This window comes from Brassica rapa, chromosome A07, assembly GCF_000309985.2.
Source record: "Brassica rapa cultivar Chiifu-401-42 chromosome A07, CAAS_Brap_v3.01, whole genome shotgun sequence".
In the NCBI taxonomy this organism is placed as follows: Eukaryota; Viridiplantae; Streptophyta; class Magnoliopsida; order Brassicales; family Brassicaceae; genus Brassica; species Brassica rapa.
In genome coordinates, this window is record NC_024801.2 from 10,044,122 (window position 1) to 10,063,211 (window position 19,090).

The following is a 19,090-nucleotide window of genomic DNA, read 5'->3' on the forward strand; positions in this document are numbered from 1 at the left end:
ACCGATCCGAACCCAAATAATTTTTTTCTAAATACCTAATTAGGTCCAAAAACCCCATACCTAGCAAAATTCATTGATTTGTTTTACAAAATTTTGGGTGGAAACTACTCTTAAGGTTTGATCAATAATGTTTAATAGGACATGATTCATTTATATTTCAAAAGTTGATCTCGTAAGAAAATTTTGATCTAATAGAGGAGGATAGTATATATGACAATGACTCCTACATATTGAAATTTCGGTCCTGTTTATATGTGTATATATATATATATATATATGTTAAATGGAAGGAAGTTGATTTAAGTAAAATTACCATTTGAAACATTCCATATATGTAGTCATGATCTTGTTAAAGTGGGTGAGATTTATTTAAATGTTAGAAGATATTATTTGGTTGCTATATAATAGGGGATTGTTAATAATATTTAGTTGTATACAATAGGTTTGACTAAAAAAATAAATAGGTGCAACAACCTTGTATAAGTAGATTTTTTAGGACTCCTTCCCTTTTAATAGTATTGATACGAAATAAACCGACATCATATTATGTTTCGAAAAGAATAATAATTCAAGTTTACATGTATAGTATAATAATTAAATCAATCATTTTTAAGGGAATTAAATTAATCATTTCCACTATCACAAATATGATTTATACAGTGTATATATATATCTAAGTAAACTTTCTTATAACTTTATTGTTCACAAATAAATTTTACAATTACTTCAAATATTTCACATATAATTTTATTTCTTATGTGTATTACATTTATTAAAAAGTAATTGAAAAATTAATAACTTTATATTTTCTACTTATTTACGATATCAAGTTGTAAAATGGAAGCATAATATATTAAAAGAGAGCCGCAAACTTCCAACATGTTGTTTTTTAAGTTTATAGAAACAATTTAGAAACAAGATTCTATAACTTGCTAAAACTTTTTATTCCGACTTTGATACTTAAGCAAAAACATATGGCTAATGAAGTGGAGGTTATTGGTTATTGTATTTTAATAGATTTGAAAATCCGAACTAAATCTAGTGTTATTGGTTCTATGATTTTCAAATCTGTATTAAAATCATATGTTATTGGTTTAATGATTCATAAATTCTATATCAAATTAAGTGTTATTCAATCATACGAATTTACTAATAAATTTGATTTTATAATGGATTTGAATGGATTTTTTTGGATTTTTTTGTTAAAAATACAAAGACTCAAATCCAAGGGAAAACCTCCAGATTTATAAATACTAATCTGAAAAAAATTAAAAATCAGCATAATTTACTTGGATTTATAAATATTACATGGATTTCTAAGTCAATCAAAATATATAAACTAATAACACCTCCGAAGCTTTCGTGCTATCTACTTTGGAATTAATTACTAAATACTAAATTAACTTTATATTAGTTTTATTCTTTAACAAAATTTTACATAATTGTACACCGTTTTTCTTTTCATTAACAGTAATTTTAATGTAAATAAGCATGTTTTATGGCAAAACAAAGAAGAAACACTTTTTTTTTGAGTAAACAATATACAATTAACATGTTTATTATTAGGGAAATTGCATTGTATAGGTTTCAAACAAATAATAATTTACTCTGTAGCTAAATATCCTACTTCACATATCTACTTCCTCTGTTTCATATAATATTGTCATATTACCCTAAGCAACAACCGGGAAAACCTACCCAAAAAAATTACACCCATTACTCTCAAAATTAAATTACTTTGAGAATCCATGATCAACATACAATACTTTGATTAGTATATTTTGTGAAGAATAATAACTGATTTAAAATAATGTAAAAACCAGTTATTCTTCATTTTTTTTTTAGTTATAACACAAGATTTTTGCTGATTTATCAAAATATTGAATCTAACAACACTCTACTTTTAAAAAAAATTAACTACTTACTGCAAAAACAAAACTAATAACACTAAATTTTAACTTTTTTTGAAAATTTGTAACTCAAAAACATAAGAATCATTATAAAATCTAAATGTCTTTACAAATACATAACCTAATAACACCCCCTAACGAAAACGAAAGATAGTTTGCTGCAATTCACGTATCTAAGCATGACTGGTGAAGCCCATTTTATAGCTAGATAAAGTTGTCAGCTTATAGGCCCATCACTGAATTCAACAATTTGCATATATGTATGAAATTTTTTAATGTATCAGTGTCACGACAAGTGCATATTCGTATGTCGACATCATTGAGTTAAAAAAAATGTTAGGCCAATGTATGGATACAACCAAAGGTATGCAGCTGATATTGTATTGTAGGTTTATATTTTCTGTATTGTATTGTCTATTTTTATTTTTGTTATATACTTTATTGTATGTTGTTTAATATCATTTTGGAGCCATTTATATTAATAAGGGTTAATTTGCTGATTAATCAAAATGAGAAAAAGAATTAAGTATATAACATTGATTTTGACATAATTCACTAACTAACAATTAACCTCTTTTTCAGCCGGTTATACCCTCATCTTTTGCAAGTAGCCGGTGAAAGAGAGAAAAAGTAGATGACATGGTCGTTGTAAAACTCCACTATTAATTATCACACCACGTAATGCCACCAACACCACACGCCTGTTTACCACCTAAATATGCATTCGATTTTTCTACACCATATTGTCGAAGTAGCATAAGACTCCAAATCCACTCACTATTCTTAAATACTAAACTTTACTCCAAACCCTTACCCCTAAATACTAGCTATAGCTAGCCTAACATGGAGGCAAATTCAGTCAATTGGTAAATTTTAAATCAAGCACAATCAAGAAAATCATCTGATAATGATACATAATTTGGAAAAATGGCAAAAGAAACATCACTACAAGTTTGTACAGTGCATTTTTTTCTGGTGTAAAAGCAAGGTTGTAAGTTCTGAAAATGTATTTGAACTATAATGTGACAAATTGTCAAAAAAAAGAATAGTCAATGGAAAAAAATAATAGATAATAACAAACACAACAACACAACACAACATTGATACTCTGTAAAAGTTTATAATTAACAGGTTATGTATATCAACATCATTTTCTGTCTCTATTAATGGAAGTATGGAAGATTTCTTTACCAATGCCAGAAGCATTCGTCAAGTCTGTTCACTCTCACCTTATTTTTATGGTATCCTCAACAATGTGCTCTCAAAGCTACTAGATGGAGCAGTAAAGGCAGGGGAATTTGCTTATCATCCACAGTGTAAGGAAGTAAAACTCAGTAATCTAAGCTTTGCAGATGATATATTGCCCTTCACATATGGTACATCAGAGTCATTATTAGGGGATTTGGAGATCATGCAGCGATTCACATGAATGTCATGTTTATATATTAATACAACCAAGTTATCTATTTATTCATCAGGAAGTAATCTATTAGCTCTCTTTTGTACAGCCTCTTTTTAGGTTTAGTAGTTGGAACTCTCCCCATTCGATACTTAGGTATGCCACTGACTACCAAAATTCTCACTAGCCATGATTATGGGCTGCTGGTTGACAAAGTTAGAGGACGAATGTTCTGCTGGTCTAACAATTCTTTATCTTATTCCGGAAGGTTACAATTGATCAAGTTTATTATCTCAATCATTGTGAATTTCTGGAACGGTTTCACCTACCCAAACTCACAAAGCAAAAGTAGGATGGGATGATCTTTCTTAGAAGATGGGGGGGGGGGGGGGAGGGGGTGAGGAAGTTGTGGGATTCTTCTGCTAGGGCCTTTTCTTTGAGCCTCATAAGGTGATTGTTTACTCAGCCTTCTTCTCTTCGGGTTAGCTGGGTCAAACATTATATATTTCGGTACAACTCTTTTTGGCCGGTTCGAGATGATTCTAAAGGATCTTGGATATAGCTTAAGTTGCGTAAGTTGATGGATGTTACTTACCAATTTTCAGATTTGAGGTAAGAGATAGAAAGAGCAAACACTTTTGGTTTGATGATTGGTTAGAGAAAGGAAGGTCGTATGATTGATATCATTGGAGATGTGGGTACAACATACCTCGGTGTTGCTAGACACGCCAAGATCAGAGATGCAATAACTCTGGAAGGGTGGTGTATTAGTGGAAAGAGAAGTCGGACATTTCATGACCTCAACAACAATATCCATGCTATAGATGTGCCACATGATGGGAAGGGAGATGACATAGTGTTATGGAAGCATGGGGTCGAGGACTATCACACAAACTTCTCAGCCTCAAGAACATGAGATCAACTTCAATCTAAAAGGAATATAATGGTTCAGAGTAGAGTGGTATGGTTTATTCTTTTATTACTTAGCTTGATGTAAAATACAGTTTAGCTATTGGTGATCGAATGAGGCAATAAGGAGCAGTTCAGAGATGCGAATTATGTGAAGAAAAATATGAGACTTGAGATCATTTGATCTTTGCTTGCCCTTTTTCTTACATAATTTTAGAGGATTAGCGCGACAGCTTATGGGATCTAATATCAATCCGAACTGGCAATGGACTCTAAACTACTTGAAAAACATGACACATAAGGGATTGGACACCATTCTAGCGAAACTTTTGTTTCAGGTTTCTATCTACTATATGTAAAGAGAGATAAATACAAGGCACCATCATCAGATCTAGACAGCCATGGATCAGATCAGATGCGGATGCTCATTGAGAAGACTATGAAGAACACAATCCTATCTCTCAAGTACAAATCTGAGCATAAATATGCACGTCTGCCTGGCCGGTTGGTGGCTTTAGCATCAAATAGCAATTAGGATATACTCTCTCCATTTCATATTAAGTGTTATTTTGACATTTTTCACGGAGATTGAAAATTGTATAATAGACTAATATATATTCATTTAATGTGTGATTGATTAAATAAAAATGGTTTAAATAAAAGCTCATTGATTATTCAAAAAGGTAAAAAAAAAATTAGTGTACAAAATTACATTGGAATTATAGAATGACACTTATTTAAAAAAAAAAAAAAACAAGTGACATTTATTATAGAACACAGTGAACACATATACTAAACTAGTAAACTTCATAGATTCTAATCAATAAATTTGAATTTCATCAAAAATAAAATTTATAATTTTCATCAATTAAAATATTTAATATTCTACAAAAGTTTTTGGCTATACTGTAAATTTATTAGACTATTTAAATTTAAAATGATCAAAACTCCTTTTAAATCACAAACTCCTTTCATCTGTAATTTGTTTTGTTTTGAAAAACTTACCACGTAATTAAACATTTTAATATTTATACCAAATGATTTTCTTCTATTTTTTTACACTACATAACCGGAAAACAAACTGTTCATCATATTAGTACTGGCTGTGTTGATTTTCTGATTAAACAAGTGATGTATGAGACAGACAATTAAACATTAAGGGGGGAGGGGGGGGGGACAGGGACAAAACTATTAGAATGAAAACAGAGTTACATCTTGTAATGAAAAACATAATTTGACATGAATTTTGATCATTTACAGAGACATCTGATGATAGTATCATTTTTGTTTTTGTTTCTTCTCGTTTCTCCATCAGACAAAAACTACTTACACTAGAGAGACAGACATATATGTCAGAGGGGAGAAAGAAGCAGTAAAGATGATATCTGATAAAACATTGTGAGGTAGACTCGCCAATCTCTCAGCATTCACATCTCTTTGCTAATGTTTTCTTTACTCCTCTCACAATCTTACCGAACCATATCAAGTTCATGACACCGAGCGCAGCTGGTACTCCAAATACCAGAGCGTATCCAAAGATGTGCATCCTCATGACCTATACCCCCAAAAACAAAATCAAATCCAATCACATAAACAAACTAGGATATTAGATAATATTGTCATGTGTCGAATTCACTGTGGACGGTTTTGATGCAACTTTCGACCCATATATGAAGAGATTACCGAGAAGGAGATCATGAGTTTTTACCTGGTTATAGTGCAGATAGACATGATAAAACATGTATATGAATAGTAGGATTCTAGCAACCTGACATGAAAATGTTACGAGTGATCAGTAGACACCAAAATGTTGTGCATCAAAATGAGTCGAATGTTTATGTACCAGCCAAGCCAGGAAGATGAAAACGCCATTGACAACATATGCCATCGACTTCTTCATACCAGCTGTGTCCAGGTACCTTCATAAGACCCCCAAGATAATCCGCTCGTTGTGTCAGAAGAAATATTACTAAGATGAAAATCTTGTAATGTACATGGAAAACAAAAGTGGGGACTTACCATCTCAAGTTGATCTCGGGGGTTGTAATCTCGGAGATGAGGACCATGTATGTATACAACTGTCCTTCCCCAGAAAACAAGGAGTAGGCAACTGCTACCCCTGATAGCGAGTGATGCACAATCTGAAATCAGATGCAAGGTTTAGCATTAGCATCTTTATGGAGTTGGGCGGTGTAGAGGTTTTAAAATAGATAAATCAAAAGTAAAACATCAATCAGTAGATAGAGCAAAGTGGTTGGGGAAGAAGAGTTACTTACATACTCAAGTCCACCCAAAGAAGGATATTTCCAGAAAATCATCCCAAGATCAGCAATAAAGTAACCAATGGATAACTGCAAATATCATTTATACATGTGTCATGTTCAAAAATTCTTCTCTCAAAGACTCAACATTTGGTTTTGGTCACAGTTAAACAAAAGCTTACCCCTAGACCAAGAGAGGAAAGACGTGAGCTCCGGAACACAACAAGATCATTGTGCCACCTATCGGAAAAGAGATCGGACCAGAAGACAAAGTAGAGCGACATTGCGGAGATAAAGATAGCATGAACCGTTGAGATACCACTGCAGCCCAAAACACGACAAAACAACATAAGAAAACCAAAGATAATAGATGAATAGAGACAACATTTTCTGAAAGAGTCAAAAATCCATCAACAAAACACAAACCGGTTGTTCCATTCGATTTGTTGAATCTTGGTGAGGATGATATAGGTCTTGGAATGTGAGTTGCTTATGAAGTGACAAAGATCATAGACCTACAAAAATGATCATTAATCAAACGATTAGGATCAAAATCTAGCTTTGTCCCTTTAAAATCATTAATCAAACTTTTTTTTACCACTTTGGAGAGGAAAATGCCGGTGAGAACAGAGGTGTAAGGAATAAAAGGATCAGCCAAGAGGTAGTTGTTAACCAAATGCTGAGCTTGATGATGATAAGCCTTTATGGCACCAATCGTTTGCAAAGAGGTCGACGACATTGCAGAGATTATTTGATTATTATACAGATTCGATCTATCGATTCCTCATCTCATCATTCGCCACACCGCCCTACACCCATCAATCTCGAGATGTTAATCTCAATCCACAACGATAGAAAAAAGGAAACTCGAGATTAATCTAATCTCTAATTGATTCGTCCTGCTTCTCGTCATATAGAAAACGCCTAATCTCGCTACAACAACATGTATGAACCCTAATCTCAAATGCAGATTCGATAAGTGATACCTAGATCCCTAAGAACTGAGTCTAAATCAATGAAACTCGGATTCAATCCAAGTCATATCCGATCCACGAAACAAGAAGATTTGGTACCTCGTGTATGGGAAAATCTGAATAAATCTCTCGGAGAAATTGACGCAAAGGAAGGAGGGGAGGCTTTTAGAATCGGCGGCGAAAAAAGTGAGAGAGTGAGAGAAAGGAAGATTTTGCTTTAATCAATGCGCGGAATGTGAAGGAGAAGGAGAAGAAGAAGAAGATGAGAAGAACACAAAAGACTCGTCGATCTAAGAGAAAAGAAAAACTACAGCTGGTGCACGAAAAACAACTATTAAATTAAAATAAACTGTTAGATTAAAAAACTAGAATTAGATATTTAATTTCAACTAGGTTCTATCATTTTAATATAAAATAATATTGTATATGCCAAACTTATGTTAATGGGACTGGGGTTTACGATTAATGTATGTAATTGGGGGAAAAACATGAACCAGACATCTAACAAACAGAATCAAAATAAATATAAGAATTAGATTATTATTATTGCTCGATTCGTGTGAATCACTTCTACTACCATGTCTTTTTCATTTGCTTAGGTACTCTCTCTTACAACATTTTTTTTCTTGTAATATATAAAGATATAAAAAGTAAAGTAAAGAAGAAGATGGTCTGTTATTAGATAATTTCATTATATGGCGATTAAAACTTGCATGTGACATTTCTGTAATTTGCAGAAAGAAGTATGACTGAAAAGATCGTCATATGTTAAGAAGGAAGTAGCAAAAAGTTAAAGGTAGATTGACGGTGTAGTAAATGAGATTGTGCAAAGCAAAATACCACCAATCAATGAGATTTTAACCCGTTTTAATGTTCCGTACTACTAAAAAAGCTTTTGAATCGTCCAGACATTCACCTTCAATGATTTATGTTAAGTGAAACATCTTTCTCATGGTCCCATGAATTATCAGAAAAACAGAGAACCCATGACTGAATAACATCAAAGGCAACTAGAGGCTCCATTATGTTATTTTGTATGCATGTGTCTCTCATATATACACACACCGTCACTTGACTTTTGTAATAGAAAATTGCATGATCAATGCATGATCATTGCCAAAAATAACCAAATAGATAAGAATCAGTGCTGTTTTTCTACATGCATATATCTCTCATTGACTTATACTTACTCAACTTTTGTAATATAAATTACAGCATGATTGATATGTTCAAATCTACTCTAAAAGAAACTCTGTAATTTCAAATCATCAGTTGAAGTATTTAGGGATCAAATCCACATGCATGGGATCACACAATAGATTATAGTTATCAGATTAAGCTAGATAGTAATTAGAAAGCAGTAACATAAGAAGGTAAATCGGTTTGTAAGTGATGGAAAAAAGACACTAGATCCAGAGAAATCAATCAGGTAATTCAGAATTGAAGTTAACAGATATCGATGATTTATAAGAACAATTCAAAAACTCATATTACAGCAATAAAGTCAATCAGTTTTCGCTGCTTAAACTATTTATGTATAAGTCTAAAATCTCAAATTCCTTTGCAAATTCAATCAATTCAAACAAGTTAAATTCATGTTTGACATGTCCACTAAATCCCTAAACCAGATACTTTTGCGAATATGTATTAAGCTCATCAAGATTATTTTAGGAAATTAATAATTTTGTTGTGTCTACCAACTATCCTATGATCTAGATTATCAGGATTATCAATCCAAATCTAGAATTAAGAACAATCAAGATGAAGAACTCATAATATAAGCTCTAGCAATTCATTCTTAAACCATAGACAATCCTAAATCTAAAAAGTGATATACTCATACATCCTCTATATACTAAATAACAAGTCACTTGAACAATAAGAATTTGACACATGTTATTTGTTGACAACACCCAAAAAGATCAAAATTATACTTTATAACTGCGAAAATTCAACTTTATATTTTTTCTCAGATTACAACCATCGCGTTCCAGGAATAATTCATTAATCACTATGTCAACTGTTTTTAAAACATTATATGAGAAATTATTTTCTATTTGTTTTCACTTTTTCTTCATCTGAATAAATTATCTTCATTGTCATTTTATTTAGCTTTTGAGTGTCGAAAAATTTATGGAAAAATTTCCTATCATTCTATATGCATGATTCAAGTATAGACAATTTTATAAGAATATAATTGGTGGAGTATCAGAGCTTTGCTTTTCTTTGAAAAAGTATTGGAGCTGTTTCACAGAGTATTACCATCAGATGGCAAGAGTTATTTTCAACAAGAATAGTTGTTCTCAACTTCTCTTAGCAGAAGGTAAACATATGTATATTTCTTATATAGCAATGAGATAGAATTCAAGCTTTCTGAAACATAAACCGATAAAATTAAAGTTTAAAGAGAATTAGAAAAATAAGAATGTGAGTAATTTCTGTTAATACATACGTGAAGCTTTAACGGAAGAGAAAATCTAATTTTTGTACTTAGTATTTATGTATTTGTTAATTTTACTAATCTACCAATGCAGTCTTCTGCAAATACATATTTCAATATGAAAGTATGTGTGCAGGTAAATATTCATTTATGAGATTTAATCACATTTTATATACATTTATACATTAAACATGTTTTAGAGATAGATTAAACATGTTATACATGCAATCCTGTAGAAAATATATTTTTTAAATGATTCGTTGTTTTCTCATAGAAATATAAAGACCAACATTTTGATGGATAATGTAATTTCTTGATGTTACTAAAGTTATTTAATATTTATATATTTTCCCTATAATACTTAATTACTAGAGTACAACAGAGTATGTTAATGTTCATTTGTTTAGTATTTTTTTTTATTCTTTCTATTGGGGTTTATCTTTCTGTTGGTTTAGCCTTTTAATAAATCTTTATGTTGGTTTTCAAATAATAAGGAGGTGTTTTTCATTAATGGATTTGCGTAGATTATAAATCTAAATAAAATTTAATGTTATTCAATATTTGATTTTAATTCCATTTTATAAATCTAGTGTTATTCATTATTGTACTTGAAATATTTTCATTTTAAGATTTTAAATCTAGTGTTATTGGTTCTTGTATTTATAATAACATTATTATAAGAAATTTAAATATGTTGTTATTTAATCTAAGGCTTGAAACGATGATTTAAAATCTAGCGTTATTCATGTATGGATTGATTTTCTTTGTGAAAAGAGTTATTAAAAAGTGGAATGATTTTGATATTACTTTTATAAGTAAATTTTAGCAATCAACATCCAAGCTTTACCCAAAAAATTTCAGTTGAAAATTCAGATTTATCAACTCACTTTTTCTTACGTCTTTATTTTCTCCTTTATTTCACATTTCTTATTCTTCTTCTTCTTCTTCTTAAAAAAAGACTTCCATGAGTCACTTATCATGGTGAAGCATATTTTTCAATTTTATTATTGACTCAATCTTCAATCATAATATCTTAAAAGTGGTAGTTTCATTCCGTTCACAACATTAGATTTCTTGCTGCAACAGATAAAGTATGTATTCTATCAATTTCGAAATGTATTATTTGATTTCAAGGATAATCTTCAATGCTAGTTTTTATAGTTATAAAATCAAGAGGGCTTTCTACATGGCTAGAATCAATAATTCTAATAGTGAATCATTCTAAAATCTGACATATTTGAATTGATAAATCAATTTTTTTTTTAAATCTTACCTATTTTAAAATTTGTTGGTATTGATTGTAACAAAAAAATTACAATTCATTAATAGATCAATTAAAATATTACACATTTGAAATCTGTTGGAGCTGAGTTTAATATCTACAAAAAATAACACCACCTAAGACATTTTCAATGTTTATTTTCCTAATTTTCTTCTTCTTTTTTTTTCTTCTTGGTCAATAATTTTACAGTTTTATATTTATTATATCAAAACGAAGAGGTTTCTTTTTTAAAACATATATTATATTTTTAAAATATTTTTTATACTGTTCCTTATATATTAAAACGTAAGTCACTTGATGAATTAAAGAATAACATATGAAATTTTTTTACGAAACAATAAATAATAAAAACAAATGAGAAAAGAGGAAATGAAGAACAAAAGATAATGACAGAAAAAAAAATCTGCATCCCATTACCCACGAGCCACAACCCTTCTTCTTGGGAGTATTATGTGAACAAAATATAAAGATTCATTACGACGTCGTTTCTATAAAACTAATTACGGCGTCGTTTGAATCAGGACTCACTACGAAAAAGACTCGCTACGAAGTCGATCGAAATGGTTGTCGAAGCAGAGCATCTTGAATGGCTGTCACTTCCTCCTCTACGCTGCTGCTCCGGTAAAACTGTTCAACCACGGATATAATTGAGCTGGTTGTTAAATTGATTTGCTAATGTGTGTATCGTGTTCAGGAACCTCTCTACGGTGGGGAGGATTGCTCAGTCTGTTCGAGCAAATTCAAGAATCTTCTCTACCGGAGAGATGATTCGGGCTCTCCCTCGTATTGCTTCTCCAAGGTCAAAATCAATCAGTTACGTTTGTGTATATGTGGATAATTTGAGTTTCTCATTTGTTTTGGTTTATATCGTTCGTCAGATCCATCTCTTCTACTCGTGCCGCACACAATGAAGAGGCGGCCGCCAAAGCTGCTTCTGACACCGGAGCCCCGACCATGTACGCTTTGTCTGAAGGATTTTAGTTCAATAACAATCCATGTTTGTGTGTTTTGATACAAATGAGCCTAATCTTTCAGACATGTGACCTAGTTTTGTTATGTTGGTGATGGGTTTAGAAATGATTCTTGCAAGTCTATGCCTTTGTTTTTAGATTTGACAAGATCATAGCGAAAGAGATTCCATCAGACATTGTCTATGAAGATGAGAATGTTTTGGCATTCAGAGACATAAACCCACAGGCTCCTGTTCATGTTTTGGTCATCCCTAAGTTGAGAGATGGCTTGACCACGCTTGGCAAGGTGACCAATTTTTAAATTTAGAATTCAATCTGCCTCTCTAGTAAGGTTGAAATAGAGACTCACATTCTAGTTTTAAAGAAAGAAACCGTGTTAGGGTTGCACATTCGAAAGCAATTGCGGAAAACAAATAGGTCATTGCGTTTCATCACAATCGAATAGGTTTTACAGTCCACATGTCACAGAGTCTCATCTTGTGGCCAATTGTTATATTGTTTTGCAACGAGTAATGACTAGCATTTGGGGCTATGGCCAATGTTTCTGATAATTCATAATCTTGTAATTAGAGGAATATATTAATATCTTAATCTTACCTGAACATTGTCTTCCTGTGAAACACTCCTGCAGGCTGAACCAAGACACATAGAGGTTCTAGGTCAACTTCTGCACGCATCAAAGATTGTTGCTGAGAAAGAAGGCATTGTGGATGGGTTCCGTGTGGTTATAAACAACGGTGCTGAAGGATGTAAGTCTTTTCCATCCAACCAAATATCATCCTATATTGGTATTCATCATCATTATCATACACTTAACTCACTTAACTTCCTCTCATCAAGGCCAATCCGTTTACCATCTGCATCTCCACGTCCTTGGGGGCCGACAGATGAAGTGGCCACCTGGTTAGGAAGAGAGATTCATGCCAAACCAAATCATGTACAATCAGCGAGCTCATCAATGACTCTTCTTTATTTTGGGGCAAAATCAGTTACTGTTCTAGCTGGTCAAATCCTGTTAATTGTAATCCTTTTCTCGTATATCGTTTACTAGTTGTTGCCTATCATTTGGTAAAATAAACTATCCGTTCCTAAAAAAATGAATTTATAAGAAAGTTATTTTGTTTTGGTAAAGATATATAGAAACTAATTGTACTATTGGATTAATATCATTTCACATTTATAGAATTTGTTTACTTTAATTTTATTCATTTATGATTAAATATTATTTTTAATATATGAAAATTCTGTTAATATTAAAAGAAAAGTAGTTAACAATTACTATACCTATGTTTCTAGTAGAATTAGTTTTTTAGAATTTTCACATAAATTTAAAAGTAATATTTAACTAGTTGGAGACCCGCGCACCTGCGCGGGGTGAAAGTATATGCAAAAGATATGAGTGTCAAGTCTGGATTCCAGTTCGATTTTTTTTTCTTTAAGTATTTCAGTTTATAAAAACATATATCATTTTAAAGTCGTATCTAAAGTTTGGTTCGATTTATATATTGTTGGTTTTTGGTTTATTCAGTTTTATACCAAAAGCCATAAATTCATATATATTTTTTATAATACTTTTTAAATTTTACTTTATATGATTAGATAATTGTTTTAATAAAACATGAAGATATTGTGATTTTTAAATAGAATATTTATTACTTTTAATATTTAAAATAATTAGTAAACATATTACATTAATAATAATAATGGTTCCAATAGAATAAAAATAAGAAAATTAGTAATATATAATATTATTAAATAAGTAAATATTATCGCACATATTTGTCAATAAAAAAAAGTAAAAATCAATATATTAATTATGAAGATCATATCAATAAAGAAAATTTATGTTTAAAATTATTAATTATATTAGTATTATTAATTACATTAATTTATGTATAATTATACTGTTATATTTTAATTATTTGGTTTGATCGGTTTATTTCCCAAACCATATCTATATTCCGCGGTTTCTTAAAAATAACATCCAATTCAGTATGTATTCGTTATTATCAACTCCAAACCACTTTCTTTATTTTGGTTCGGATCATAACCATACACGGAAGAGTTAATGGCTGAATATACTATGTATTAACTACGGAAATCATATTTAAAATCGTAAGTAACTCTGTTATTCAACTTTCCTTAAACAAATTATTGAAAAGAAATCTATAACTATGATATTCCAAAAGAAGATGATCTTATACTTGCTTGCAAAGTTATGAATTTATGATTGAGAATTTTCATATAAAATTCAAATCTTTATGTGAATCTTATAAGGAATATTCACTTTAAAGTCAACACCCTTGAATGAAATGTTACGGGTTTTCCTTCTTTTGTTTTTTTTTTTGATTTTCCTTTCTTGTTTACACCACATTAAAAGAGTATTGTATAGCACGTTTACGGACAATTCAAATTCATTTTTTTTTTGGGTTTCTGGTTAAAGCTTACCAATTAGAACCGGCTTACACAAAATTCTCGATCGGTTATTTGGTTTCATAATTTAATCTTGATAATCTTATTCTTGTGCTCTCTTTTAAATATTATACTGGATCACAAATAAATTTTGTATTGAACATATGATATATATGGACCATGCTTGATTAAATTGCATTACATTCGTAGGGGTCTACGTCTACCACATGTCATACTGCTGAATTTCTTGAAGCCAACAGCAGCCAATAAGAGATGATTATATGAATGATTTGTTTAGATTTTATATTTTAAAGGATAATTATATGAACTTCTAGAAAGTTAGGAATTAGGATTAATCACTTAACTTGTGCCTCCTTTATAAGCTTCTTAGAGTAAAATTGTATGGACAGTGACCGAATGTATGTGAGAATGGGAGTTGTTAAATTGTATTGGCAGTAACCATAGAGAAATCTGTATTCATTTAATTGTGTTTGTCAATGTATATAATTAAATGCACGTCGGACGAAATATCTAATGAATGGCATGGTCTTGTAATTTTTCTAGTAAACAAAAGGTCTTAAATATTTGAACTGAGAAGAGCTGTGGAGCTGCCACGTAAACACTGATACAAAGATTGTAACTTAAAAAATGTTTCACAAATAATATATAAGAGATATTAAATGCACTTAGCTGCATTAAGGGTACGATGGATTTATGAGGTTTGGAACATGACGAGAACAATGAATGGTGGTAGACTTAGGTTTTGCAACCTTTATTAGCTCCATTTGGTCAATAACATTTTTGTAAGGTAAAAGCAGAGCCGGCCCTTGGGCCAAGCCCATCAAGTACTGGCTTCCGGCCGCCAAATTTATCAAAATATTTCGGCCACATTTTCTTAGGTGTCTTTGTGGTATAGTGGCCTAGTGTTGACATTTAATTGTGGCCGGTCTTGGGTTCGATTCTGTTAAGTCACAATAATTTTATTTTTTACTTAACAATAAAGTTAAATTAAGTAAACAAAAAGAAAATTCTCGTTAAACCTAAATTAATCACTTTTTGTTACTGTTACCGTAAAGTTCTAAAGTCTAAACATATCCTTAATTGATATCATCTTCCTAATTTCTATCCTATAATCCTATTACTTGAATCGTCGCTTATTTTCTTCTGCAATTGTAAACTGAATTGTCATCTCCTCTAGTCCTCTTCTTCTTGATTCATCGTGGTAAATTCATTATTTCATACTTATGTAATAGAATTTTGTGTGTTACTTTTAAAACTTGTCAACTTCTTTTGACGTTGTAGAGTTAAATACATAAATTAGAGTTGACGTTCTGTGGAAAAGTAGTCAATTATATAGTAATATAATTCTTTTGGTTTCATATTTTCTATCTGCATATATATATATATATATATCTTATCTACTCATGATTATTTATAGCATAGCCATTGATTTTTTAATCGTTGCAGAAAAATGGATCCTAAAAAATTAGAAAAGAGATGGGAGGTGCTGGAAAAAGAAAGAATAAAGAAAAGACAAGAAGCATTAATAAGATATGAGAAATATCATCTGTTAGTAGTAGACTTTTTATTTAGTTATTTAAAAACAATTAGTAGAAATTATTTTATGAACCAGCCTTTTTTTTTACTCGTTTCTAGCCACCAAAAACTCAGGACCGGCTCTGGGTAAACGTTATAACTCAAAGTGGTATGGTTTTATTGATACCACATGATTTGCTTTTCTCCCTTTCATGTTCTCGGTTATGATCTGAAAAGCAACGATATGAGAAAGATTGGCAAGAAAACCACATGTTTTCTACCTCTAATGCATGCTTTTAGTCTGTTAATTGGCTTAAGAACAAAATTTGCTTTTTAATGATCTTGCAATTTAAAGAGTTAAATCATGTTTCCTATATTGTCAAGCAATCTATGCTAGAGGTGTCAAAGACTTAGGCTCCGAATGGGAAAAGCGGAACAAGTGTTGTGGATCTAGCGTATCAAGCGGATCGAGTGGATCGAGAGTGGATCAAGCGGATCGAGAGTGGATCAATCGGATCAAGCGATCTAAAACATATGTTCGAATGGTAAAAGTGGATACAAATCGGTTCAAAATACTGTATAGATCTAAAATAATATATATAATTTTATATTTATTTTATATTATTAAATATTATTTATTTTAATAAATAATATATAAATTCAATAAATATAATTTTATTCAAAATATAATAGAAAATTAATTTAAACATATATATAACTTTCGAGCTTTAAATAAAATAGAGTTGTTATTTTACAAAATTAATTTATAAAATGGGATACATATAAAAGTTATATTCAAAATATAACATAAAAATAAATTTAATACATATAAATTTTTTTAAGCTTTCAGCTTTAAAATTAATTAAAAATTAATAATTTTTATATATTTTAAAAAATTCCAAACAATAAAATAATACATTTTAAAAATACAGTATAATATCAAATAAGAATATATATTAATATAGATATATAACATATATAATGTAAAAATAAAAAAATCAAATTTTTATTTAAATGAACAAAATTGACATATTGATATAGACTAAATGTTGTTTTTAATGAAACAAGTTTTAAAGATAAAAACTATAATATTATGTATGCATATATTACAAAAATAAATTATCATAAAAATATGAAAAAAAACTTCAAATCTAAAAGTTGGTTTACAAATAAAATAGGATAGAACACTCCTTTTGATATGTATGTTGAAATTAAGTGGTTCCTCCACTTTTTCTTAGAAAAAAACAAAAATATTTAGACCTCTTGTGGTTCCTCCACTTTTTCCAATTCATTTGCAATGTTTCATGAATGGAAAAAAATAGTGGATGCTATGCTTTGGTGTAGGAACCACATTTTATTTCACTTCCCATTCATACTCTTAGTGTTCGAATGAGAGGCTGTAAAATGATGGAGGATACACATAAGTGTGCCAACTGCACTTCGGTTTACCATTCAACATTTATGTGTAATTCTCAAGTTGATTCATTTTTTAAAAATATTGGACTGCAAGTGGTTCAAACTTCTGAACAAAAATAAGAACCACCCACTACACGGTTCTGAATGGATAAATCGGATCAAGCGTTGTGGATCTAACAGATTTAGCGGATTAAGCGGAACAAGAGTGGATCAAGCCGATCGAGCGGTTCAAGTGTGGATCTAGCGGTTCAAAACATATAATTGAATTGTAAAAGTGGTCCAAAATAGTGTACTAATTTAAATTGATCTATAAAACAATTTATAATATTTATTTTCATAATTAAAAAGTAATATTTTAAAATACTTTATAAATGAAAGATATAAAATTTCAATCAAAATATAATAAAAAAATATTTTAAAGATAAAATTTTATATTAATAATTATTTTTCATAATTGAAATTAGTTATTCTAATAATATTTTGATAAATTTAATTAGTAAAATATTATTCAAAATATAACTAAAAATAGTTTTAAAATATATTTAACTATTTAAAGTTTTAAATTTAGTATATATTTTATTTTGGATGATTTTAAAATAATTATAATTGTAGTAAAATAGTATTCTATTACCATAGTAAAACTACTTAATATTTTCTATAATAATATCAACATAAATAATATAAATCTTAATATTTAATAGATAACACATATTCTACTTCAAAGAAAATTTGAATTTTTAAAAATATATAAAAATGTTAGAATTTGAAAATGTATAATTTGAAAACTATAAATAAACTGTAATATTAAATTAAAAAAAACATGATAAATATGGTGTAAATATTAAAACTAAATGGTGTATTTAAATGTAATACAAATTAGAAGATAAAGAAATATAATATTATGCTTGTATATGATATAAAAAGTTTTATCATAAAAATATTGAGATAGAATAATAACTTCAAATTAAAACAAGTTTTACAAACAATAAAAGTGTATGAAACACTCATTTTAGCATGTGTATTGCGGTTCCAAATGGAGAAAGCGGATCAAGCGTTGCGGATCAAGCGGATCTAGCGGAACAAGAGCGGATCTAGCGGATCTAGCTGTACAAGTGCGGATCTAGCGGATCTAGCGGTCTGAAATATCTGTTTGAATGGTGAAAGCGGATAAAAGATGGTTCAGATTATAATTTCATAATTTATTCTACAAAATATAAACTTTTTATTTAATTTTCAGTTACAATTTTTTAAAAAAAAAAACAAATGCAACAAATACATAATATTTTATTGAAACAAAAACATAACATAAATTTTAATAAAAACATTAGTAAAAAAATATTACAAAATATTTTTATTGGCCCATAATGCATTTGCAATTTGTTCTCTGATATTTGGCATTAAATCTCTATCAGCTATATATATCTGGTGCTTCCATCTCATTAGTATCAGTCTCTGCTTCGGTGTTGCCAACATGTGTTTGTCCTATTATTTCAGCAAAATCATCATCTATAGAATTTGAAATTCTAATAAAATTTACCCATTGTAGCCAATACCACTCTTTTTTGAACTTCAATATTACA

General features: G+C 29.9%; 2 protein-coding genes across 2 annotated transcripts; one reads left to right on the forward strand and one right to left on the reverse strand.

Moving 5' to 3' along the window:
* Nucleotides 1–1,833: 1,833 nt before the first annotated feature.
* LOC103828786 (TLC domain-containing protein 4-B) lies at nucleotides 1,834–11,345 on the reverse strand. Its single transcript, XM_009104422.3, has 9 exons — nucleotides 7,553–11,345; nucleotides 7,078–7,288; nucleotides 6,906–6,994; nucleotides 6,662–6,800; nucleotides 6,495–6,569; nucleotides 6,238–6,359; nucleotides 6,062–6,137; nucleotides 5,927–5,986; nucleotides 1,834–5,773 (listed from the first exon to the last, which is right to left on the reverse strand). Exons 2-9 carry the CDS (start codon nucleotides 7,216–7,218, stop codon nucleotides 5,639–5,641), a joined length of 837 nt encoding a protein of 278 aa, XP_009102670.1. The 5' UTR covers nucleotides 7,219–7,288; nucleotides 7,553–11,345; the 3' UTR covers nucleotides 1,834–5,638.
* Nucleotides 11,346–11,600: 255 nt separating this feature from the next.
* Nucleotides 11,601–13,277, forward strand: LOC103828787 (14 kDa zinc-binding protein). Its single transcript, XM_009104423.3, has 6 exons — nucleotides 11,601–11,796; nucleotides 11,870–11,974; nucleotides 12,054–12,131; nucleotides 12,285–12,432; nucleotides 12,778–12,895; nucleotides 12,987–13,277. Exons 1-6 carry the CDS (start codon nucleotides 11,762–11,764, stop codon nucleotides 13,052–13,054), a joined length of 552 nt encoding a protein of 183 aa, XP_009102671.1. The 5' UTR covers nucleotides 11,601–11,761; the 3' UTR covers nucleotides 13,055–13,277.
* The last annotated feature ends 5,813 nt before the right edge of the window (nucleotides 13,278–19,090 follow it).